The following is a 25640-nucleotide window of genomic DNA, read 5'->3' on the forward strand; positions in this document are numbered from 1 at the left end:
ACATGAAGTTCTCTTAACACAGACAAATTAAGTGCAGACTGCAACCAAAATAATTATAATGCCATGGAAGAGGCTCCAGCCTTGAGGGACCATGTTCCCAGCCATAATGGGATATAAGTTTTACATTTGAAATAACAAAAGCTTTAAGTAGGATTCTAGAATTTTGTAAGACCTGAAATGGTCCAGATCTTAGGGATATAAAGCATTTCCAGCCCTCAGAATAACGTGGGAAGAGATAATAGGGGTTGGTTCTTCATCCCCATTATAGATGGTTGGTATAGATGGTTGGTTCCAGAATAGAGAGCAATGCACTTGATATACCACAAACAGGGAAACTGCCTTCCTGCCTCTCCTCCATTCAGAGCCTGGGATATCCTTATAAAGACAGAAGGGCCAGAGATAATTAGTGCTGTTTTAAGTATCAGAGGAACCCACCAGCAAGGAACACATATTGGGTAAATCCACATTAAACGCTGCTTCCAAGTCAGAAGCTCATTTCTGAAGCAGATCACCCTGTGATCTGATTAAAGTAGATCTTGTACTTTGTTTCACAGTGCAAAGTGATGCATGAGTGGACCAAGTAGATTCTGTTGGGGTTAAACTCAACAGCAGAGCACACTTCTGGAGGGAGCACACGTAACGTTCCACACAATAACAGCCATTCAGTCCTTGGGATCACACTAGGGATGAACCCTTGGCATGGGTACAGTGCCCTCAGCACCCACAGTTCTGCTCTCCAGACCTTCCACTGCACTGCACAGTGACATAACCACCACCTTCCTATGAACTCCAAAAGACCAAAGAAAGCATCTCTTTGTGTTTCAATCTAAAAATCCTTCAGGGCAAAACAGCCAAAGCCACACAGCAAAGACAGAAGCCAGACGGGAGCCAGTACAGCTACCAGTGACTGGCAGGAGTTCAGTTTTCAATGTACAACTACTTGTCCTACTCAGAAAGCATTATAAACACCCACATTAGAAACTGATCATCTTAGTCCTGTGGAAGTGACAGCATTAGATGCCACCATCTCTCAGCACTTTGTATTTTCCTCCTTCCCAGCTAAGGTGGGTCTACCTACCTAAACAAACAGAAAGAGAGGTTCCCTCACGTCTTTTGCTAGATCAGCTTTATGTTACACCTCCTGGAACACAAGTGAGGAAAGCAAAGAGACACATCCATTCTGGGAATGAAAAGTTATTTCAATATTGAAATTACCACTCTGAGGTGGGACATCATCACTCCAAACAGAGGGTTATTCAAACATTTTAACATGGACAACTGAATATGGAAATGCTAATAATGACACTCCAGTAGAGGAAAATCAATCACACCTCCAGTTACAGCTGGTAATTAAAAATAGATGTAGTATATTAGCCTTGAGAAATAAAAATGCACAGCATTTTGACAACTACTGATTTGATATTACTGATTGACATTTTGACATTACTGATTTGAATCACATTAAAACTCAGCTTCCTGCACATTTCCTGGGTACACATTCAGCAAAAGCTTGTTCTATGAAAGACTGTATCAACTTCAAGCAAATAAACAAAAAGTGAAAAGTGTGCACAGGAGTATCAATCCTCATCTTAATATCCCTTCCAGCATCAAACTTGCAGAAGAGAATTCCTGCCTATCATCATTAGCTAATTAATCTCAAAATGTTCTCTTCTATTTCTCCTGGGAAACAAGGAAATGCAGGAAAAGGAGACTGCTCAGACCTCTTCCAGTTGTGGGTATCCATAAAGTCTCCACAGTGTGCCTGCCAGCAGTTCCTCCACAGAAGCTCCACAGCCTCTGCTTTGCCGGGAATCGGGAAAGAAAATCATCTTCCCATCTCAAACTTTCACCTATACCTCTCCATTTCTCATCCAACACCAGGACCTCCCTACTGTGCTCACAAAGAACCTGCTAGTTCAATTTTAATCCCTTTGCTCTAGATATCACCTCAAATTCGTTTTCTCAAGCTCTTTTTGTGTTTTGATCTCTGTACACATTATACACCTCTTCTGCCAGGAGGAGGGAAATTTTCTTTTTAAAATACGAAGAGTGTTTGTGCCAACACCCTTGAGTTTGGCAGAATCTGGCCCTTGAACCATAAACCCCTGTGTCTACTTTGTCTTCTAAGCCACTTCCACTAAAAACATTTGGGATGCTCTTAGAGAGCAGTCAGCTCCCTCAGAACAACATAGGACGGCATGTAAAGCAATCAAATTATTTTTGTTTAAGGCTGATTCATTGCACATTCCACACAGCAAATCAAATTCCCACAGAAGTCCAGCATCCACTAATTCCAATTTCAAGATTTTTTTAAGTTGAAAATAGTGTAATTACACGGGAGGAATTGTGCCTAGCAAGTGGATGTTTAGCCAGAGAAGGTAAAATTCCTTCAGTGGATAATAACTCAACAGACTACAGGAGTGCTGAGTTCAGTCATGTCAAGAAACTGTGTTTTAATAGTTCTGTACATGTCTAGTCTGCTGAGAACTGTGCATTTTGAAAACTTTATGTATTTATATGATAGGTTGGAACAGGCCAGCTTATGAATACATAACTATCTGATGATCAAAAGATATTTTTCAAGGAATAGTGAATCATTAAGTAAATATGTAGCAATTATCAGCATTATTATTCAGACTTTGTTCTGGAATAACATTTCTAAAGCTACTTTTTGACATCAAAATCTAAAGGTTTAGCCACAGCCTTTAGAGAAAGTCTATCAGCAAACAAGTGGCTGATGCTAACCTAAACTGAAGCCAGCTTAATGAAAGAGCAAGAACCTGGGAGAACAAGACAAATGTTGTATCAGTGATTGGCCAATTTTGTAGTTTCGGGATGGCAAGGGAACTTAAGTCCACCTGGCCCAGATTTTTGAGAAGTATAAACAGGCACAGTTCAACCAAACCCAAGGAAACTACAAAATCTTAACATGAAGATCTCAGACATTTTCCTTTTTTTTTTTTTTTTTTCTTCTTTCAAACAGTGAAGTAGAATAGAAGACTCTCAGAAATTGTAATTACGGACAGAGCTTATGCATGCCACTTTGCCTAGCTAACACTAGTAGAACTAATAGGGGCCATACAGTAGGAAGATCTTTAGGAAATACATTAGTCCAGCTTTCAGGACATTGGATCATCTTACAAAATCTATTATTATCATTTGACAGCACTCAGTTTAATAGGAGGCAATTTCAAACAGCAACCAGGGACTGAACTGCAAAATAACCCAACAACTGAACTTTGAGAGAACTGTAGAAACACAGAATGGCTTAGGTTTGAAAGAACATCTTGTTCATAACTATATGCTATTTTTCTAGAAAATAGGATAGCAAGTTCATAACAGTGGGTGAAATGGACCACCTCAGGCAGCTCAAGCCAGGAGAACGTCAGCTTACTTGTTCTGTATTTGTAACAGTAGGCAAAGTCACTCAAAGATGAGTTTTGGGAAGTTTATTCTTCCACTGTGTATGGAGAACTGTCAGCTACTACAGCCTTCACTGTTTGCATTACCTTATGGTCTGAATCCTGGAGGAGAACCTCATTAAGCCAAACCCTAAATACACACAGGATAAAGACAGACCCAGACCCAAAAAACTTCAGCATATTTAGATACTTATATTAAGAATTTAGAATACTTTATTAAGAAAGTGCAAGAGGGAAAAAAAGATAAAATAATCAACTATGGCCAAATTTTTTCAACCAAAAGGTCTGAAATCCAGAGCTTAAATCGAGATATACTCTCATAAATAAAAATGATCTATCTAAAGATGACAAAAATAGGAATTCACACTGAAGGCCTCATAAACTCTCTGACTTAAAAATACACAAATGCAAACAGCCTCCCAGCCAAGGACAGAAACAGAAACTCAGACTCTATTCTTAAAACGGGTTTTTCACCTTTGCTCCACCTACCTCAGGCTCATTGCTGGCCTAGATCTCAACCCAATTTCCACTAGTTTTATGATTTTCCACCTGAGTCTCAACACCATTGCTAGGAGCTGCTGACTCCCCTCTTTAATCATCAGTGTTAGGCCTCTCTGTGTGTATGTTTGCACATACACATGGTGGGGAGAAGGGATGACTCTCCAATGTCAAAAAAATCAGCTGAACGCCGCACTCCTGAACTGAGTTTGGCATACGAAAATCATAGGCTTTTCACAATCCCCAGTTATATTATTCATGCAGAATGCACTCAGCATTCTATTGTTCTTACTCTCATTGTTTATAAATGAGTCTTTGCTTCATCTGGGGATGGAAGTTCCTTTAAGCTTCCTTTACTAAAAGTACTTTTGTAATGAGATACAGTGCTAGCACTCAGAGGGTTAAACAAGTTTCTGGAAATGTTTGTGCTTCTGGAGAAAAAATGTATTTTTTTCTTTATTGAAGGAAAAATGAAACACTGGATCTTGCTGATTTATTTTAGCCAATCTGACACACAGGTCCCTATTCCTTCCTAAATGTTTCAGAAAACAATGAAGTTCTTAATTTTGTTCTCTCTTACTGCAACATTTCTGACGGAAATTTCTTCGTATGTTAAGACTCTTGTTTTTATAACTCACTTAAACATTCCCAGCTCTATCACATTAAAATATTAACCTAAGACATGATCTTCAAATGCTGTGCCTGGCATAAATACTGTTTCTCATGAGGGCACATGAATTGTTCCAGTAATGGCAGGTCCCTTTTGTTAGGGATCTACAGTTACAAAAAAAGATACAAGCCTTTGTCTAGCAATATTGCAAATTTCATGATTTAGCTTGTTTGACAGTTCAGATTACCATCATTCATCCTGGTGATTGTGCAAATTCTAGTGCATTCCCCTAGATTAGAGTTTTTTCAATTCAAATTAAGTTAATTAATAGTGGGCTGAATTATGAAAGAAAAAGTAAGTTAATCAGGTGGCAAGTGAATCACTTTTGGCTGAGGACATCCTTCTGTTTTAAAACCAGTATCACCGTGGTTTAAAGGGGAATGGGACTGCATCCTTTATCTCTCTATTCTTTACCTCTCTTACTGCTTCTAAAGTTCAAAGGACTTCTTTATGCTGCTACTAAGGCTGGATATTGCAGATCCAAAAGGGACAAGAGGCTGGCTGTCACCTGACATACTGAAACCAGAAAACTGGAGAGATCCATCCATCTATCCATACTTTGGAGTGAAAGGAAACTGGGATTTTTGAACTAAGGACTCAAGAAAGGTAACAGTTTGCCAGTTAATGGAAATGCATTTATATTTCACTAATGTTAAGCAGAGAAACAATTCCATCTCCCTCAAAAGCCTTCTCCTCTCTACTTGCAAATATCAACGGACTTTATGAAATTGATAGGTTTTGTCTTTTTAATATCAACCCCTAATATATTAGCTCTTAACTGAAGTTTAATGAAGCCATCCCCAAGAGCAGTATCTTTAAACCAACAATCTCCATCTTCTGTGGGTTCTCCTAACACTCTGGACTGCCTTCATCTGCCCTCTCCTCACCTGGTTTTCTCCCTCTGGTAATATTCTGATTTCTATCACACCAGTGCAAACTTTGGGTAACTCCAGTGAGCTCCAGGGAAATATATTTCTGGGCTTACACCTGCCTAGCCAGCAGAAAATGTAAATTGAGCTGAACAGTATTTAGCTTGCTCATTAAAGGAATTTTTCCCCTTTAATTTAAAAGAAAAAAATAATGAAATCTGGATTGTACTGCTCATACTCATCTTCAATAATACCACATTCCTCCAAAGACCCTATTGAAAAAAGCTACTCACTTTTTCACTCAAAACATATAAGGAGAACTTGGTCTGCAATTAGTAGAGGAGAGAACAAAAAGTATTTCTTTCAACAAAGATCAGCCCTGTAGGTCATTTGAAGGAGGGACAGTAGTGCAGAATTTCAACTGGTTTTTGAAACAGCAGCTTTTAAAAAATATATTTGCAGTTTAAATGCCAGGTTTTGTTTAAGAAGACAAAAAAAAAAAAAAAAAAAAAAAAGATTGCAAATACTTCTGTCACTCCTATATTCCAAATAGTTTTGGAGAGGTGAAAGATGAGAAATTAAAACAATTCCATGTAACATGGAGAGTAAATAACCTCCAAATCTGGAAACTCGTTGGCATGTGCAACCAAGGACGAGTGCCAAACGCAACACATCCATGGAAAAAAAGTGCATGGAAAAAAGCTAGGGTTGTTTTCCATTTAAATCCATGCCTATTGAAAACAGTCATATCTGAATTTCTAAGAGCACGCAAAATCAGTATGCATTTACCATAATAAATGCCTTTTTCATCAACTAACAAAACAGAATAGATACAAATGAACCAATCAGGGATTTCCAGTGAGCTATCAGTGTTAGAAAAGCTACTCTGCAGATTCCAGTTGAGTCACCACAGAGGAAGAAAAAAAAGGGGGGAAAAGGGGGAAATAAATTACTGTGTGCAACTCCATCTGCAAACTGCTTCTCCCGCACTGGTATGTAATAAAACGTGTTGCTAAGATACAAGCTGCTAAAGAAGTTCATTAAAGGACACTTTAAACAAAGCTGCCAGACTCTTTTCCCTTTAAAGACTGCTTATTTGGTTCTGTCCCTTGTGTTTATAATTAGATCCTCTATATGAGAGATTGTGCTCCATTCAAGCCCACTCAGCAAAGAATGTTAATAAAATAATGTAAATAAGGCACTGGTTTAGGTTGTACATATTTATGGGCTGCAGAGCGGTTGATAGAAATGCAACTGGACTCCACCTGTATTTTTAAAAGCAAAATAAATGCTTTTCCAAGTAGTTTCTCCCTAAGCAGGAGAGCAGAAACATTAGCTTCTGCACCCAGCACTCTGACCTAACTTTCAGAAAATACTTTCAAACATAGAAAACTGGCTTCTTGCCTAAAGTTTGGAGTTTCTGAGATGCCTCTCATATAGGCTTTTATATGCAAGCCTTTGTTATCTACACTGAAATAAAGGACTAAATTGTTTATGTCTTTCCCCTGGCAATCTTTCTCTTTTTCCATCTATATACAAATTCCTAGATGTGTGTTAATGATTTGCAGAACTTCCTTGATCTAATATATTCACAAGTAAGTCTGTTTTGTAATATATTATTGCCAGGAAAGATATGCTATCAAATAGGTCTTTATCTGACCTTATGTAAAATACTTTTAGCCCTCGTAGTAACACTTGGATGGTGGATGTACTTAGGCTTTTGTTTTGCTTGAAGAGAAGAGAATGGGCAAGATGTACTTTGCTTTCCGTCATCGTGGTGAAATGATTAACTAAAGAAATAATTTCAGCATTTATCTGTTTGGCACTTAATAACGCACAAGATGCATAAATCACAGATGAGAGTTAGTATCAGTGATTATATAGGAACTGTTACTTGTCACTTTATAACCTGCATCTCATACTAAATTCTGTACTGCAGTCCCCAGTATGTATATATTTTTAATTACATTTTCAGGCTCATTTACATGCGCATATTGGCTTTCTGCCTGAATGATATCAAAGAGAAAGACCTTATGCTCGCACCCAACCACAGACACACACACACAGAGACACAGAAGCAAATTTATACACAGAGTCTGTACATTTCTGAGAATGGAAGCTTCTTTCTTCGTCACTCTTAGAAAAGCTTTGACTCACCAATAAATCTTTAGGCAATCTTAGCTGATTTGAAGCACTTTTGAAAAACAGATCATTATAGAAAATGTAGGTTAATCTCTGCTGCATGTCAAAAGTATCAATGATTCTCACTTGACTCAATTATTTGAAATGTAATATACAATTTCACTTTCTGTAACCTTCTAAGACTTGTCATCAATAGCTGTGTTGCACAGAAAGGCAATTCCACTCCTTCTCCCCAGATAATACATAAGCTACATCACAAAGTACCAACAGGATCAAGCCAAATTAATGTGGTAACAAAAAAAACTCATATGCAATATAGACTTAACTTCTGTTTCAAGGCCAATTATATGCTTCTCTCAATTAAACACAAGCAATCAGACCAACCTTCAGGTGAACACACTGTTCTGGCCAGAGCCTCAATACCCAGGCTCTTAAAACAGAATTACAACTCTGAAAATAAGATTGCCCATCAAAACCCTAAATTAACACCACCCATCATATCTATGGAGTTCTCAAGTACTTATTGCTTTGATTTTACTGCAGCTGCACTTATGGTCAATACTCTGGTTTACTTTAATTCAGTCAAAGGATTGTTTTATAGTTTAAACTTGGACATAAATTATTTAAGTTCTCCATGGGTTAAAAAAAGGAAGATGCATGCTCCTATTTCCTAGTCCTCTGTCTATTAACCAGAAGGGTCTGCCTGTACATGTGCAAAAAGCCCTGTGGTACATATTAGATTTCAATAGACGCTTACTATTGGCAGTTGCAGGTTGGAGCGAGAACTAAGCCACATCAGCAATTTCATATGACACTCTGGAAATTGCTACTGCTACTGCATAACAATAAGCAGCTGATTCAAAAAAGAGAGGGGCGGGGGAGAAAACATTTTCATGAAGTACATTTTAACTCTAGAACAATTCCAAATAAAAAAAGTAGTACCAACTTAAGTTAAAAAATAAAATAAAAAATTATATAAAATATTTGTATATACAAACATATAGAAGAAGTGCGTGATGAGGATTGGATAGACCAAATATGAGTCTATTACACTGAAATAACTGTCTACTTTGATGGCAGAATGGCAAATTTGCATTTCAATTAGTCCAGTTCTGGTTCTTTTTTGTTCTTCTTTGTTCTTATCTTAAACTTGCAGCCTATTTTCATACTTCCCTTACCTCCAACTCCTCTGCATGTACCAGATGCCCTCCTTGACATTATGGCCACACATACACCATTTAACATGGCCTTGTCTTATTCATTTGCAAATTTCTATCCTTTATTGCTTAAAAATGTTGTTGGTGCTTCTGATTTTGTTTTGGGGGAGAAGGGGAGAGGGAGGCATCATTTTATAATCAAGTACAAAAATACTGCATATAATATCCTTAATCACAAAGAGAAAGGCATAGAAGGAAAAGTTAAAAGTAACTTTGTATGAACATGTCTTTATATGCCTTCATGCTTTCAACTTGAAAATTAAATCTGCAATGAGCTGAAAAGGGATTTTCTCTACTTGAACATAGCAGAAGTGTTTAGACTGGTGCAGTATCCCATTGGAGATGTTATTTAAAACCACCATTCAAAACTCTTCTTTAGCATCATGCTATGGAAAGAAAACATTCCCCTTTTCTTCCACAGGTACAAGGAGTCTGTGCACCAGATCCTGAAACAAGATGAACACCTGCCATGACATACTGTTCTGGATGAGCCACACACATGGCATGAACCAGTGGAGATCTGGTTCCATCAAACCAGAGCTCCTGACAAAGACTCCTGTAGAAGCACCACTTAACAGCTACCCAAGTGTCTGCTCAAAAATTAAAACAAATTCCAAGAGGCAGAGTTCCTACACAGAACTAAAAGTTACTTTAAAAAAGTCTCCCTACTAAAGCATTGTGTACATCTGAACAAATACCTGTTTGCTGCAAGTACAAATTAGATATTTTAGTGTGTAACAGGTAGCAAGTGTCGTTAGTGTAAAACCAGAAATGAAATAAGAAGATATTGTTGGCATAATTCCTTTTTCTAAATAGACAAAGGCATTGTAGGGAAAAAATTGCTAAATCACAGGGATAATCATCATAGCCAGCTCCTCTAATGAGGCATCATGGGATTACCGGAGTTATTATAAGAGTCATCTTATTGAAGAAATTCAAAGTTAATTGAAATCAATTGTACTGTTCTGACAGCAGGTGTTTTAAGTGGGTAAAATATCAAAGTGAACTCTTTAAAATGGTTAGAATGAATGTAACAGTCTCTTTTCAACAGTTAGCCCTGCCAAGTGATACACTGTACAAGTAGAGAAAAGTGTGCAGTCAAAGAAAAATGCTGGAATGAAATAGCATTTCCCGTGCCAGTCCAGCAGCTACCAAACAAAATGGGGTTCTAACCCCTCTAGTTGAAATTTTTGTTACAGATGTGTGAATTCCATGAATCTTTTTAAGGGCATCCTAATGGCAGGCTGAAAGCCATATTTCCATTCTTCCATGAAAATGTCCTTTATTGCCCTTTTTCTCCAATATGACATGGGAATCTCAGTATGCTGTTACTGAAAGCACAAACAGAATGCTAGGATTGTGATTATGCAAACTATAGTCCTAAGTTTCTCCTCCAAGAAGCTGAAGGTAAATCCTTCCCTAGTTTTTCCCCTCTTTCTTTAGATGGCAAAATAAAAAATACATTGCCACCTGATTTTGCAAATAAAAAAAAAAAGAACTGGAGCTTTCTGGGAACTGGAGCTCTCTGAATTACAATCCAGAATCTTTACTCTGATCCAATAAGTTCATTTTATTCTGCAATTGTTCAGGATTCCCAGCAAAGTCAGCAGGACCTCACTACACAGAAAAATGGCAAAGCCAAGCTCATGTTTAATACCGGTTGTCTTTGTGTTTACAGACTCAGTGCAGTAAGGGAAAAGTTTAATACTCCACCTGGGAGCCCATCATCCTGCCTCCCCTGACATCCAGACCCAGACATGGACACAACTCTTGCCACGGCAATAGGGAGGGCTGTGCATACCTTGGGTCAGAGTTTGACATTAGGTTCAACTCAATCTGGAAATGCCTTTCAGATTTTACCTGAGTTTTCACAGAAGCTTATAACCCTTATTTTACCTTAATCATTTTGAAAGAACCCAGCCATATGAAATACTGAGCTCTGGCAGTATCAATAATCTACTCTTTAACTCATGTAAACAATGCTGCCATTTGCAGGCGCAGCCCAGCAGGAACTTCAACATACCCAAAATCCATTTCTTCCTCTTCCCCAAAACAGAGACAATATTAGCACAATGAGACATCTTGAGCTAAACCATCTCCAACAATTTGCACAAGAACTGTACTTTGATTTTAAGAAGTCTAACACTTTCCACAAACAGGTTTTGCTAGTGATCACCACAGGCAAAATATAGTCAGCTATTTAATTTCAGGTGTACTACCCAAAAAACCTCAAACCAGCAATAACACAGGCTGGGCAAGTCTGCCTGAAACTGATGCTGATTTTCTGCATAGACAGCAAATTATGGTAAAGAAATGAGGCAGCATACAAGTGAATGGCATAATGTCTTTCAGGAAGGCATATTTCTATTACTGTGCTACAGGACAGGCTGTCTGAATTCAGAGTTCATCATGGTCAAAAATATAGTGGCCTACACATGTTCATTGTTAAAGACCTGGCTTGCCACCTAACACTTATGTCAGTAAGGAGGAACAAGAAAAAGGGAACTTCCAATGGAGGTTAAAGATTTTTTTTTTTTTATCCTGATCTATTAATTAATAAGAGAGAACTTTCTAGAATTAAGAAGACCCTCAAGAACTCTTTAAGGACATAAGAAACACAAGCAGCAGAGCACCTCTGGTGTGCTATTAAGGCCAATGCTGGCTCTTATGATGGCACTCTTATTTACATATAAATGCTTGTTGCTTGACAATTTAGATAAAAATGTTACTGCTGCTCTGCATGTGCTGTAGATTGAAGGTGTAAAACCACTGGACTAAGTAATGGAGTCTTCACACATCATATCTTATTAAAGAAGAGGTAACCCATTCTCAAATGTGATGACAATTAATCAAAACTACAGCATCTGAAAGATGTACTTGTGACAGAAGTCTAAGCTGTTTTTCTGAGTTGGATGCCAAATTAAGAACTGATTGAAGCTATTGTCTTCCAGAATTAAAATTATGGATCTAGAGTATTTTTTTTAAGACACTGGAAAATATTAAAACTATGCTAAATTCTGTATTTCTCTAACCCACCAACATAAAAGGAATATCAATGACTAACCAGAGATCCTTAATTAGGGTGCAATTTTAAATGCAGCTGCACATAAAAGCCTACTTCATAAATTTCCCTCAAAAGTTAAGTTTGTCATTCAGTTCTTTCTTATCTTCATTTGTAACTTTCAAGAAAAGTACACATTGCCACAAATGCCATTGTAGCCATCTACAATGAAAAGTGATGAACAGGGGCACTGAGAGATACCATTCACTCCTGCTACGTTCCTAACAGGTGTAGATGGGGTTTTTTTGTTTGTTTGTTTTACTGTTTCATCATTAACACACGCAGTTAAATTGAAATGCAATTTTAGGGTCTTTTGTATTCCGTGTACACAAAATCAAAGGTACACATTATTGAATTATGAATTAGTTGTGCCCAAACAAATCTTTGGGGGGATAAAGGAGGAAGGAATGTAAATACATACGTAAAAATAACCTCCCTGCTTGAACTGCCTATTTAAATTTACACTGGTGTTTCCATGAAAGTGAGGGTATGAAAGCACCAAGCAGCTCCACGATTAGCCCATCTGTGGTCTCAGGGGTCCTCACTGCTCCTTCTCTATACCCTCAAGGACGCAGAGTTCATTTACAAGCCAGTACCTAAAGAGCAACTGCTAATTATAGCAAGTCTGCAAAGTTACTCGATGGGTTTGTGACTTGGTCACAAGCTAAGACCTCCAAACTCATTCCACTTGTGACCTGAGAAAGATTTCAGTGTAGACCTCTGGAGGTGGCAGCCTGGAGCACGAGGACACCACACCACCAGCCAGGCTCTTAATTATGAGCTCTTGTTGCACAGGATGTTGAAAACAGCAAAAGAAATCTAGAGTTTTGCCTAAAAATAGCACGTTTCCTGCTAGGCCAAATTTGCTGTTTACAGAATTTAGGTATTTTATGTTTAATTACTTCATGGTCTATAGATTTATTTACGAGATTATGAGAATGGCAAGTCATAAATATACAAGAATTTTTTACTAGTTAGTTTGGATTATACATAAATATGCTGTGCAAGCTTAGCAAAAACCATTTTCCTCAAGCTGAATCAGAATGTTCAAACTGAATTTTCAAATGTGTCTCTCTGCCTTATCTAAATTCCAACATGACATATAATAAATAGCTTCTCATTTGCTACAATCATAAAAATTTAAACAGCCTTGAAATAGTTGCTACAATATAGGGGGAAATGATCAAATCTATATTCCAAATACCCACTTAGAACAGTAAAACTATTTTGATATTTAAGAAAAAACACATAAAGATGCATTGTTGCAGGAAAGGCTTTTACCTTATTAAAAAAAAAAAAAGCCAACAAGGTTCTACCCAATATAGTAGTATTAGAGTCAACAATTTGCTGTTTTACACTGCAAAACAAGGACTAACAGCCCTTACATATCATGTTGTGTCACATTTGCTTTAAAAAAGAAACTATCTGATTTGATTCTATACAGTGATTAAACATCTTTGTGCTCTGCTGAGTAGGGTATTCTCTCCCCTCCCCCCTCCAAAAATGGCATCAAAGCAATCAAAATGGTAATGTTCAGCATGAATGGGGCCCCATCCCCCACCGGCAAACTCCGCAGACTTTTCTCCATGTTAGGAGGAACCAACACCCCTTCCTCACAAAATGGAAGCTTCCACTACCAAACTGAGAGTGCTGACCAATTCTCATTACAATAAACTGGGAGAAAAAGGGTGGCGTGCAACCATCGCCCGCAGGCACGCAGCACACAGGCGCTTTGCAACTTTAACCACAACTCCAGCAAAACAAAACAAAACACACACCAAGGGGAAAAAAAAAAACCAAACAAACAACAACAACAACAACAAAAAAAAACCAAACCAGAAAACTAACCAGCCAAACAAACCAAACCAAACCCCAAACAAACAAAAAAGAGGGACAGGGGAAAGCGGGGGACCAGCACACGTGTCCCCTCGCCGGGAGGGAGGGAGGGAGGGAAGGGGCGGCTCTGGGCTGGCGGGCGCTGTCCCCAGCCCCGGTGCTGAACGCAGGGGCCGCGCTGAGGCCGGGCAGCGGGGAGCTGAGCAGCCCGTCCCCGCCGCCGAGGGCCCGGGGGCGACCCGGAAAGTTCAGCGCCGGGATGGAGAGTGGGGGGCCCGAGCCGGCAGATCTCCCGCTGGCTTTTCCAGCTGCCTTTGCCGCGCTGGAAGTGCCGGCAGAGAGGCCGGGGCCGCGGCGAGTTGGGAACGCGAGCGGCGCTGTCCGCGGTGCTGAGCGCCCGCGGTGCTGAGCGCCCGCGCCCCCCGCACCAAAACTTTCCTTGCGGGCTCCTCTCGGGCACAGCAGCGGCCCAGGGGTCACCCGGCACAAAAACAGCGATGAGAAACTTTGGGAAGGGCGGGGGGAGCGCGAAGGGGAGGAGGCAAGGAGGAAGGTTCCTGGTTTGTTTTGTTTTTCTCCCTCGTTTTGGTCGTTTTTTTCTCCCCCTCTCCCTGGCAGCTGAAACAGGTTAATCTGGTTTTATTCGTATTTTTGGAAGGGGTAGGAAAAAAGTGAAAGTGCCTAAGTGAACTCGAATCAAAAGCCAACACGTCAGATCAGACCAAGGGAAGAGAAAGGCAAGTGGGGAGGGAAAGAAGAAGAAGAAGAAGGAAAAAAAAAAAAAAAAAAAAAAAAAAAATAAATAAATAAATAAATAAATAAAGTGATCAATAAAAATCAGTTTTGTAATTAAACCCAGAAATGGCTCCAAACGGGGCTCCAGCCTCCTCCTTTTCAACTCTTGCTCTGCACATTACACAGAAGTGCACAAAGTAGCCCAAGACAGGAGAATTTTCCATATTCCTAAAACATGTCGACCAACTCAAAATGGACGCCTCTTTTTTTTTTCTTACGTTTTAACTACTGCTTATCTTTTTACTACTAGTACTGAAATAATTCTTTCCCCCAGCAAGACATCAGAGAATCCGACCTCATTATCAAAACATGCATTTTCTGACTCTATGCAAAAGAAAATGGATGTTATATCCCCTGCCGCCAGTATTTTTCAGCTAACGCAGACACTTTTCGGATGTTTAGATAGTGCATCATAAAAACAAGAAGAAAAACCAAACACAACTGAATCGATCTGTTCCTTACTTGTTTCTCATTAAGAGCTGCTATTCTTGATTGCCTTTCATGGATTTGTTTCTTAAGATCCCCGTTCTGCAAAAACGGCAACAAGACGCATATTAAAGGCAAAGTGCAAACTAACCCCGTGATGAATAAACTTGCGAGCTAGAAATTGTTCAAAGGCAAAACCATTCCACCGAAGCCGTACAGAAGCATGCACACACAAAACACCCTCCTTTAGCAAGAAAGCTCAGTGCAGGCTACAAAATGAGATCTCTTACTGATAAAGTTTCTCATCCTGCTGTCCCAGCACAACTGCGCTTATTACGGCAGGGATAAAATACTGAAGAAGAGAAAAAAAAAAACAAAAAACAAAAAAAAAGGATCTGCATTTACCTGTGGATCTTGCTTCATCTGTGCAACTAGTTTCTATTTTGAAAAAAAATCGCCCCACAAAAAAGGAGGAATTAGAAACTGTTTCAAGTTTAATGGATTTTTTTAAATGTATGTATGTGTGTGGACGGGGGAGGGAGGGGGGTAAGGAACAAAGAGGCAAGTAAACACTGCGAGTCAGTTTCAAGCAAAGCTCATAAATATTCAAGTCTCGTCCTAATCTCTCCAACACACACACACACACACACACACACACTCACTCTCACACTCACACTAGCACCGACTGCAGCGTTGACTCCGCATCTCCACAACACACACACACACACACACACACAAAAAAAAAAAAACTCAGCCAAACAAGCCGCAAAAGTACTTTGGGGAAGTGCTCGCCATTGCGGCGGGGAGCCGGGGGTCCCCGCCGCGCCCCCCGCGCCCCCTCCCCTGGCGGCTGCGGCACGAAGGCTCTCACCGAACATGCAACACCGGTCCTGCGAGCCCCGATCGGAGGTACAGCACGGCTCGGTGCCTCAGCATTTCATTCTTTTACCTGGTGACATTGGATTTCCACTTTTAACGCCTCCTGCAAGCTGTGTAGCTCCATCCCTGCAACTTGCCAGGCACTTTCCTGCCACTTTCAGATCCGAGTGAAGTTTTTTTTGTTTGGTCTGGTTTTTGGTTTGGTTTTGTTTGGCCTTTTTTTTTTTTCTGCCTTTCTTTTCTTTTTCTTTCTTTCTTTCTTTTTTTTTTTTTTTTTTGGCTTGTTTTTGTTTTTTCTCTCTTGCTTTTTGCAACAAACCCGCCAGCCAGCCACCCCTCCCTCCGCGGAAAAATGGAAGAAAATAATTTTTTAAAGTAACTAAAAAGGAAAAAAAAAAAAAAAAAAAAAAAAAAAAAAAGGAAAGACGGGAAAAATAAAGTAAAATAAAAAAAAATTAAAGAGAAGGAGTGGCGGCACCAAGAACAACAATACTGAAGGAAAAGCGGCAGGACAGCCGGCAGACACAAGTACTCGGCGTGCACGGCAAGTTCTTCGCCTCTTTGCTGGGGACACGGACTCATTACTCACTTTCCGCCGATCTGGGGGGGGCCCCTCCCCGCGCGCCCCCGCCCGCGCCCCCCCCCCCCCGCTCGCCCCCCGCCGCCCCCGCCCCGCCCCGCGCTCGCCCCGCCGCCCCCCGGCGGCCCCCGCGGGCCGCTCCAGCGGGGCCGGGCCGGGAGCCGCGGCCGGCCAGGGACTATATTTCCTGGGAGAGCGCGCGCGCGCCGGGATCCGCCGCGCGGGGGGGGCAGAAAGTTGTGAAACGGCCTTGGCGCGCGCGCGCGCGCGGGTGCCCGGATGGAGCGCGGGGCGGGGGAGGCGAGGGGGGGGGGGGGGGGGGGGGGAGGGGGGTCTCGCGGCCCCGCGCGTGCGCGGAACGGCTCCTGCGGCCGCCGATGCCGCCACAACAAAAGTGGCGAAGGAGGGGCGGGGCCAGGGCCGGGGCACCGGAGAGATCCAGGGGTAGGGTTGGTGACCAAGGATAGGAGATAGGGACAGGAATAGGGGAGAGGGATAGGGAGAGGAATAGGGAAAAACAGAGAGAGAGGGCAGAGGATAGAGACAAGGGTAGGGATAGGGCTAGTTGAGAGGGAGAGGGATAGGAGACAGGGCCAGAGATAGGGATAGAGACAAGAATAGGGACAGGGGATACAGAGAGGGATAGGGGTTAGGGATAGAGACAAGGATACGGGATACGGACGGGGATAGGGACAGGGACAGATACAGCGATTGGGATAGGGATAGGGACAGGTAAAGAAATAAGGTCAGGACTAGGGACAGGCAGGGGCTGGTACAGGGATAATGATAGGAATAGGAGAAGGGAAAGGGACGGGAAAAGGAAAGGACGGGAGCACGCACAGGGGACTCGGCTTCTTTTCCTTTCCTTTTCCTGCCCACCCGAGCGTGTCCACTGGGGACTGCCCTGGGGTGAGGGAGGGACCTCCCTCCCAGCTGCCCCCCGCCTTCTGCCCCACACGCTCCCAGTGAGCGTGACCCGCGTTCCCCTTCTCCAGCCGCTGGATCTCCTCTGCCCTTCCCCGTCCCTGCCCGCACGGGGGGAGCAGGCGGGGCAGCCGCACCTCGCTCCCTCCCGGCAGTGTCCCCCCCATGCCGTGAGGGGCCGTGCTCGCCCCAGGCAACCCTCCGGCCACCCGGGCTCGGCCACGCCGAGGATCCCGAGTGGTGTCGCCTGCTTCAGGCAGAGACCCAGGCACTGGAGAGTCAAAGGGTCTGGGAGAGTCACAGGGCAGCGCATCCATTTCACGAGGTTCCTCACCCACCCCATCTGCCTACTCCTCACCTGGTGTCCTTGCACCCCACAAACCTGAGACACATTAACAAGCAAAATCTAACCAGCGGAGGTAAAGTCTTCTGGCAGATGGGATACTTTCAGATCTGCAGCTAAGGGAGAGCACAAACGGGGCTGTAGTGGCTCAAGGGGGAAGGGATGGGAGCATGGGACATTTGGACGTGGGACCCGCTCAAATGAACCTGCAACTGAGGGATGGTGATGCGGATCCTCTGACTCTATTTAGTTAATAAGTAACAGCAGTGATACTTTAAACTGGTTGACTCAAGAAGGGTTGACTCAAGCGGATGCTTCAGTTCAGCTAAGTCAAGTCATGGTTGCATGCATCAGTGAGGGATCCGAGTGCCACCAGGCCACCCTGCACCACAGGTGTGGACAGAAACACATCACCTTGATATCACTTCTCTTCCACAAATATGTGACAAGGCTTCAGGTCCTATGGACAGACCTCACCTAATGCAGCATCAAGTCAGCTGCCAACATTTAAAAAATAGATTCAAACCAGCAGCATGAATATATATTAAGTCAGTGTTTTATCGTGTAGCTGCAGTATTTTCCACGCAGTAATGGGAGCTGTGCAGTTAGATTTACTGCTGTCTTGATGCATGGCCAGAGTAGGATTGGAAGTCAAAAACAATGCTCAGAATAATTTTATTGATGACAGTCAAAATTTAGGGCACCTTTTAGCAAGCACCTTTTAGCCAGTGGAGTGCTAGGGACCAGAATTTGAGTGTATACATACTCAACTCCTGCACTGATTGAACACTGGCATTTTATTAAATCTGCACTGAAACACAAAGCTGAAACTCAGCCTAAATCATTAGTCAGTATTTAAAACACCACTGTGCTACTGTTGTGCTTGGATGCCAATTTTAATAACTAAGTTCATCTCAAAACTATTTAAAGACACCAATATATACAAAAACCAGCTTACATCAACTATACTCTTATTAAAATTGGCTTGAGATATAATGTGTTGTTTGTCCAAAACAATGTACCCAATTCCAATTAAGCTTCTCAAACATATTCTGTTCGAGCATAGCACAACTTCTCACACTAAAATAATCTGAAGATTCATGGTGAAATATTCTTAGCCTGCCAAAATCAGAAGTAAAGTCTAAACAGAATTTTTTTATTAACCTTACAATGGAATAAATTATTTTGGAAGAGCCTTATTTGCATTAATAAGGTTTGTTAAGGTAATGGGTTGCACTTACAGCATTTGTTTGTGCTGGCACACAGCTTGAACAGGTGAAAGGAGGAAGTTTCACTCTTTCTCTCAAGATAATATCTAGGTCAGTTTGTTTTCCATAGTGTACTTGACGTCTGGATTTAAAATCTCGAAGAGATTTTTAATAATCAAACAATAAAATGGCTTAGCTGATGGGGAACTGTCACAGCGGGCAGTGGTCTTCGGGGGTGCTGTGACCTTCCTCGAGAGAAGCGTCCGGAAGAGAACACACTCTGGAGTGCACAGGCACCACCCACGTGCAAGGAGTGCAGATCCTCTCTCGGGCGCCGCAGAGGCAAGAGACAAGAGCCTTGTGTGGTGTTCCACAGAGAACAAGCCCTTATTGTGAGCTGAGGAACTCTGTGAAGGGTGCCAGGGGCAAGAGCTCCAAAGAGTCAGTGGGATGCAGGGGTTTATATGGGAAAGGCAGGAGGTGGGATAGAGCAACAGGACAAATGGGCTGAGGGCTTAGGGGCAGAACAAAGGGGAAGGGCCAATGGGGTTCAGACAATAACACAGAGCAGGGAGGCATCTTGGGAGGAATCTTTTCCTCACCATGAGAGAGGAGGAGAGTGTCTGAGGGCTCTCCCTCCAGGACAGTGCTGTGGACTCTTCCTTGGTCAGCCCACTGGCCTCCACAGGGGACTTTTAAAATCTAAATTCTACTCACATTTGTAAAGACAAATCAGTCAATCCTGCAGACACTGATAAGTATGAAAATCTTTCAATATCAAAGCAATGTTACTTCTCATGTGTTCTGTACAAAGGTATTTTGTAGTGTTATACACAACAAAAGCAGGGCTTTGCCAAGTAATGTTGTAAATTGTGAAGGTTTGTAACTTCTGGTTATAGCAGAGCAAAGCTTCTGTGAGTTCAGCCATCGACTAAAGCTGATTAAACTAGTAAAGTATGATTTCTTTGCGTGTTAGTGGTTAATTCATTGACATTCTGCTCGTTGATTTATTTTAATGCATATTCCATTGGTAGAGCAAAGAGCCTTTTTCTTACCATTATAAAATAGTCACTTGCTGACCACAACAAAACTAGAGATTCCTGTAACCTGACTTCCTGCAAAGATGTGTATGGGTTCATGAAGTGACTTAATGTGACTTTAACTGTGAGGGGTGAGGATTATTATGTCATCCATCCCCACAAAGCACTGTGATGTCAACAGGAAAAGTTTAGAAATTTGTTTAACCTGCCTACCATTCAAAAATCAGTTTATACATCTTCAATGCTATTATGATGGGCCATAAACTTTAATATAAATATAAATTATCAGTTATAAATTTATAAATTATAACCCATAATGAAGTGCATTGCTTTTCATTTATTGATGCTGCAAATATTGGTTTTTAGTGAAGTTGTGTAAAATGCATTAATCTGACAAATACATTTATGCGATAACAGTATGCAATCACCTAGGAAAATGTTAACAGCTTTATGCAATTTACTTGAGGATTATGATGGCAAAAATCATCTTGCTTGCAAGAGCTCAGGGGACTTCCATCTATTCCTCTGCATAAAGAACAGCTACAGTTTAGCTGGGAAATGCAAAGTGAATTGGGAGGGTGAGTAGGACGGCTGGCAGTGTTGCCGGTGGGTTTGCTTAAGCATGGACATTTATGGTCAGTGCTAAACATAAAAAGATAATTTTGAATGAAATGTCATATGTCATGTGATTAAACACATTTTTCATAATCTCCTGAAAAGATTATTCTTGCTCCTAGAACTGTGGGACTCCAGAGGTCCTCCAGAAGAAACTGCATCCCTTCTTTCTCCTAGAGTGGTGGAGAGACACCATTCAGAGCCTCTAACGGGACTTTTACAAACAAAACTACTCTGCAGTGCTGGAGAAAAGACATGTGTCCTACAGCAAAATATAAACATAGCTTTTTTGCTGCCAGAAGGTATTTTAGTTTCTGTATGACATTGTTTGGATGAGAACAAAGTGGCCAATTTTACAAGCACTCATGAAGAGTTTAATGCATGTGTAGCACTTTCACAGTCCTTGATTATAAAGTTACTTATGTGCGCAAGCATTTCTAAATCAGAACCTTTATCTGCTAAAAGTTATTGCAGAAATGTATTGACAGATTGATCTGTCTGATGAGCTTACCTAAAAAGGCACAGTACAGTATCAATAGAAGATCAATAAATAACACTTGTAACAATATTTCCTGCATCCAGAGACTCAGGACCAATTGTTGTATCAAGAACACAAGACACCCAAAGCTTTTTTCTTCCCATGCATTTAATTACAGATAGCCAGGAATCCAACATCTGGGAGTTGAATCTCACATTTCAAGTCCCCACAAGAGCTGATGATGTTCCTCCCTTATGAGATATTATAACCAATTCAGAACAAGACTTGCAAATTTACAGAGGAGAGCAAGGCACTAATTTATTTTTCGTAATACTATCTTTCATTACATTATCTTGGAAATTCACATTCCCACATACCATTGTGCAAGATTCTCACTTTCCTACAGAAAGTGCTACAAAGCATGGAGGAATTAAGTACTGAAAGGTAACTAATGACATTGCAAATTCCATGGACTTCAAATCCTCTTCCCAAACTGGCAAGGAAAAGGGTCTGAAAATGGTAAGATCATGAGGAGCTGAGAAAGATGGAAATACCTGCTTGATACAGGTTGTCCTGGGAAAGTCCTTGAAGTGACTAGCAAGGTACCACAGAACCTTGTCTTTGTACAAGCCACTGTCAACCTCTCTGCAAGAGCAGGGGCTCTTTCTACAAGTGGAAGCCAGTGGTAATAAAACTTCATAACCAGCAAGGTAAGAAGAAATCTAGGGCAGAGCTTGAAGCCCCACTGAGGGGCTTAAGGCTATCCAATCTGTCCAAGATGTGTAGTTTGCCCTGTATTTTCTGGATACCTCCATCCTGCAATATATTTCTTCCCTTATTAGGATCATCTCTCCAACTTAACTGAGAAGATGCTTTAGAGAACAGGAATTATTTTATGGAAGTAACTTCTTCCTCTTCTCTAAAGATTTATCTGGAGACTAGAAACAATGGTTAGTCATCTTGGTGAAACAGAGATGTAGCCAGCTCTTGTCTCTGGTGGAAAAAACTTTTGGGAGAGGTAAAATGAGCCAGGAAATTAATTAATTCCCCATGATTATCAGAGGGAAGGGATATGAAGAACAATGAAATGCTGAAGGCTAAGGTATGCAGGAGGCTGAAACATTTGTCTAAAGACCTGATCCTCTGGATTACTTTCTAAGTCTTTGACATCTTCACAGTCTCATTACCACAAGTGTCCATATTCCCACAATTCCTTCACCAGAATTGTGAATCAGTTATTCTTCACAGGTTTATAAGGCAGTTGCAAGAGGGATTGTCTTCTTTCCCCTCCTTTACTGGAGTAAAATCAGGGTCACAGAAGCAGAATTTATTCTCCTTGGATCATTTCTACATTGTACACTTGAAAGCTGATAGTACCCCAGCTATTAATGACACATTGCTAGGCAAAAACAAGAACAGACTGCATTGCAATTCTTTTGGAAATTCAGCATAGGGAAAGAGAGCTTATCCTTTCAACCATGAAAAAATATCTGCTGAATTTTGGCAATCCCCTCTTAAGTGGAATTCTTTAAACTATTATTCCTAAGTGCAACTATCTTCCAAATGTAAACCAACTTAAAAGAAGTTTAAGATACTGCTAGGCTTTAAAGAAGTATCAAGGTTTTTCTGAACATGTTTATCTTCTTGCTTTACTTCTTCTACATCCACCAAAATTATTCACACATACTGACTTCACAGAAATATTCTTAGAGTCAGGACAAACACAAGATCCTTCCTAACTTATAGACTCTAGAGAGATGTAAACACACTATCCTGGCCTTCTTTGTAGGAAAAGGATTACACTGAAAACTGTAGAAGCTGCAGTACCAATCTAACTGGAGCCAGGATGGTCTTTTAGGATATTGCCATAATGTAAAAGCAGATACAGATTTTAAGGTGCAATCAAAAGACTCACTTCAGCCTGTGCAAAAACTTACTTCTGCAAAACTGGCATTTATAACAGAATATCTTGAGGCTTTTCTGCAGCCTTCATCCTATCATTATTAAAGGCAAATTTCCTTCTCTGTATTTCAGCAAGGCATTCAGGATTTGACTCACCAGACTTTTCTGTCATTCTACATTCATTTACATTAGCTGCAGCCCAGTTCTGGAACACAGATTTCCTCAACACTGAAGATTTGAGAGCCTTAGGACTACATTTGTAAAGATATTTATCCCTCTGACTGGATGCCAAACAACTTTAGAGATCTGACTTGTCCTCCACAGCACCAATTTATTTGACTTCAGGAGGTGTTAGGTGCCTACATAGGCTTACATTCTGGCTTTTCTCTCGAGGTAGGAGCTCTTCTTCTTGTGGTCTCAAGTCCACTGTTTGCAATTAAATGGTTTCCATTGTCAGCTCTGAGCATTTCTGTAATTATAACCATCTCCCTTGTTCTCTCATTGTGTTATAAGAACTTTCCTGTTCTGCCTTTCATTCTGTCTTTTCATCTCTCTATTTCCCCTGATTTTCCCAGCTATCTCATTTTTAGCCTTCTGTCTGAATCACAGAATCAGACCCCGCAAGCAGACTCTGAATCTCAGGATGGACAAAATTCTATGTATTAACAACTCTTACTGACTGCAGTGGAGAATGCCTGAATCCATCTGCAAAAATATTTGGCCCTTTAAATGCAAAACTCTACCAGCATTTTTGTGCATTTGACAAACTTCCAGTGGGTTATATGCAAGTGTAAACTGGCAGCTGGGCTTTTGCTTTCATTTTAGACCTTGAAAAATGCCTCCCTGTGTTGTCATACCCACAGGTAAAAGAACTTCTGAAAAATGCAGACATGCCAATGCAAGGAAAAGAATCTGTTCATGTGAAACATTTTGGCACATTTGCAAGCCAAGCAGCACTGCCCCCATGCTGGTTTTTTGAAAAACAGCTGCATCAGTAAGTATCATGTAGAACTTCAGGTAAAAGAGCAATACATTCCACTCTAGTCAAGAGTGAGTGTGAAGGATTGACTGAAGTTCTTTTACTCATCCCTCCATACCCAAACGCTAGGTACACACACCTTGTTTGGGGGCAAACAAGTCACCTCCATTCCCCACGCAATTTATTTTTATTCTAAATACCAAACTTAGTTTTTGTGTGCTGCTGCTCATACTCCACAGTGTCTGGTAAAGTGAATGAGCTGCTTTTTGGAAGCATGATGCACTACAGGGGATTTTTGTGTTCATTTTCCCTGGGAAGAGTTAAAACAAAAGAATTTTCTCTGAGTCAATTATTTTAGTTTTGAAACAACATTTTGAATCTATCTAAACACACTTTTAAATCCAAGCTAATGACATACAATGTGTAGTCCTATTGAAAACCCAAATTCTAGTATGGTCCCCATATGATAGAGCAGCCTGTATGGAAAGGGAGCTAAACTCCACATAGTCCTGGATATTTGAGAAAAGCTGCTCAAGAAAATGGTTCTTTCTGGAACAGGCTCCTACTGTTTCTGCACAGTCAGTGCAGACAGAACTCCAGCACCTTACTCCAAGCAGGAGCTGTGCCTAGGTTGAAGCAAGTCCTGAGAGTGTAACCCAGCCCTGATTCACATTCATGATGTCAGTACAGGGCAATCACCACCTGTGAGATCTAAATCAATGCAGTGTGATTTCCTAAAGCTCTCATGCTGGGCTAACATCACTAATTTTGAAATGAGGAGTAAAATTCAAATGAGATATAATAACGCTGAACACTTCTGAAAATCCCTCTGATGACCTTGACGCGCAAGGAATATTGTTAAATTTGATCAGTGAACTCTGGATGTTTCTCTTCTGAAATTGGAAAGGGTGCTAACATTTTGTTGTTTTTTTTTTTTCTGGAGAATCAAGTCAATTTGAGATGTACTAAGTTACACATATGAAAACAAAGAGCAGACAAATTCACCTCCCTCCCTCCTTCCTTTTCTGCCTTTTATACATGAACATGCGTGAGAAAACTCAGTCGAAATACGTAAATATCAGAAGACATATGAACTTTTAGAAGAACTTTAAAACTCTCAAAAGAACAGAACAACAGCCCCCCAGCCGCAGTTCCTGTCCTCTGTAGCACCCAGCCAGACTGGGGTCAGGTTGACCATACGCAGGCCCCAGGCGAGATGTTAATTCTTTCAGTGCTTCAATCCTCCCTCAAGTGAGAGAAAGGAACAAGACGCAAGCATGTAAAGGAACAGCATGAAGACACTGAGGTCAGTGAAGAAGAAGTCAAGTCCCAGATGGGAGGGATGAGGAGATGCCTTGATCTTGGGGATGAAATCCTTTTGCAGAGCTGTGGAGAAAAGACTCTGCTTTCCTATAACACATGAGAGCCATGGGGAGATGAAGGATTCAACTTGATTTCGAGCACAGGCCTGCCAAAGTAAGCAGATGTTAAAGTAGCTGTGATCCTATGAGAAGTTTGAACAGAAAAGGAGAGTGGCCCCCAGAAGAAGACTTCTGTTCCCAGAGATGAAGATGATTTTAGAGATAGACAATGAGAACTTTTACCTTTGAACAACTCATCTTTAAAATAGTACCCTGTAAGTTGACATGGCCCATAAACACACCTGTGGGAAAAGCTTGTGGAAAATGGGAGGGACTTCACGATTGCGGATTTCCCTGGGCAGCTGCTAGTCATGAGAGAGCCACGAGAGAACTGT

At 41.1% G+C, this 25640-nt stretch overlaps 2 protein-coding genes across 3 annotated transcripts in view; both read right to left on the reverse strand.

Moving 5' to 3' along the window:
• The window catches only part of PHF21B (PHD finger protein 21B), a 161635-nt gene extending 145628 nt beyond the window's left edge, over nt 1-16007 (reverse strand). Inside the window, exons 1-2 of one of the 2 annotated variants that reach the window (XM_053942962.1) lie at nt 15886-16007; nt 14973-15038 (exon numbers count right to left, since the gene is read on the reverse strand). In XM_053942962.1, the coding sequence (XP_053798937.1) occupies nt 14973-15038; nt 15886-15939 (120 nt within the window). In that variant the 5' untranslated portion in view covers nt 15940-16007. The remainder of the gene's footprint in view (nt 1-14972; nt 15039-15885) is intronic. The other variant, XM_053942964.1, reaches the window with a different exon arrangement.
• The window catches only part of KIAA0930 (KIAA0930 ortholog), a 145295-nt gene continuing 128448 nt past the window's right edge, over nt 8794-25640 (reverse strand). The window contains exon 11 of the transcript XR_008430956.1: nt 8794-8808. The gene's annotated coding sequence lies outside the window, so the exon portion shown is untranslated. The remainder of the gene's footprint in view (nt 8809-25640) is intronic.

Source organism: Vidua chalybeata, chromosome 5 (genome assembly GCF_026979565.1).
Source record: "Vidua chalybeata isolate OUT-0048 chromosome 5, bVidCha1 merged haplotype, whole genome shotgun sequence".
Lineage (NCBI taxonomy): Eukaryota > Metazoa > Chordata > Aves > Passeriformes > Viduidae > Vidua > Vidua chalybeata.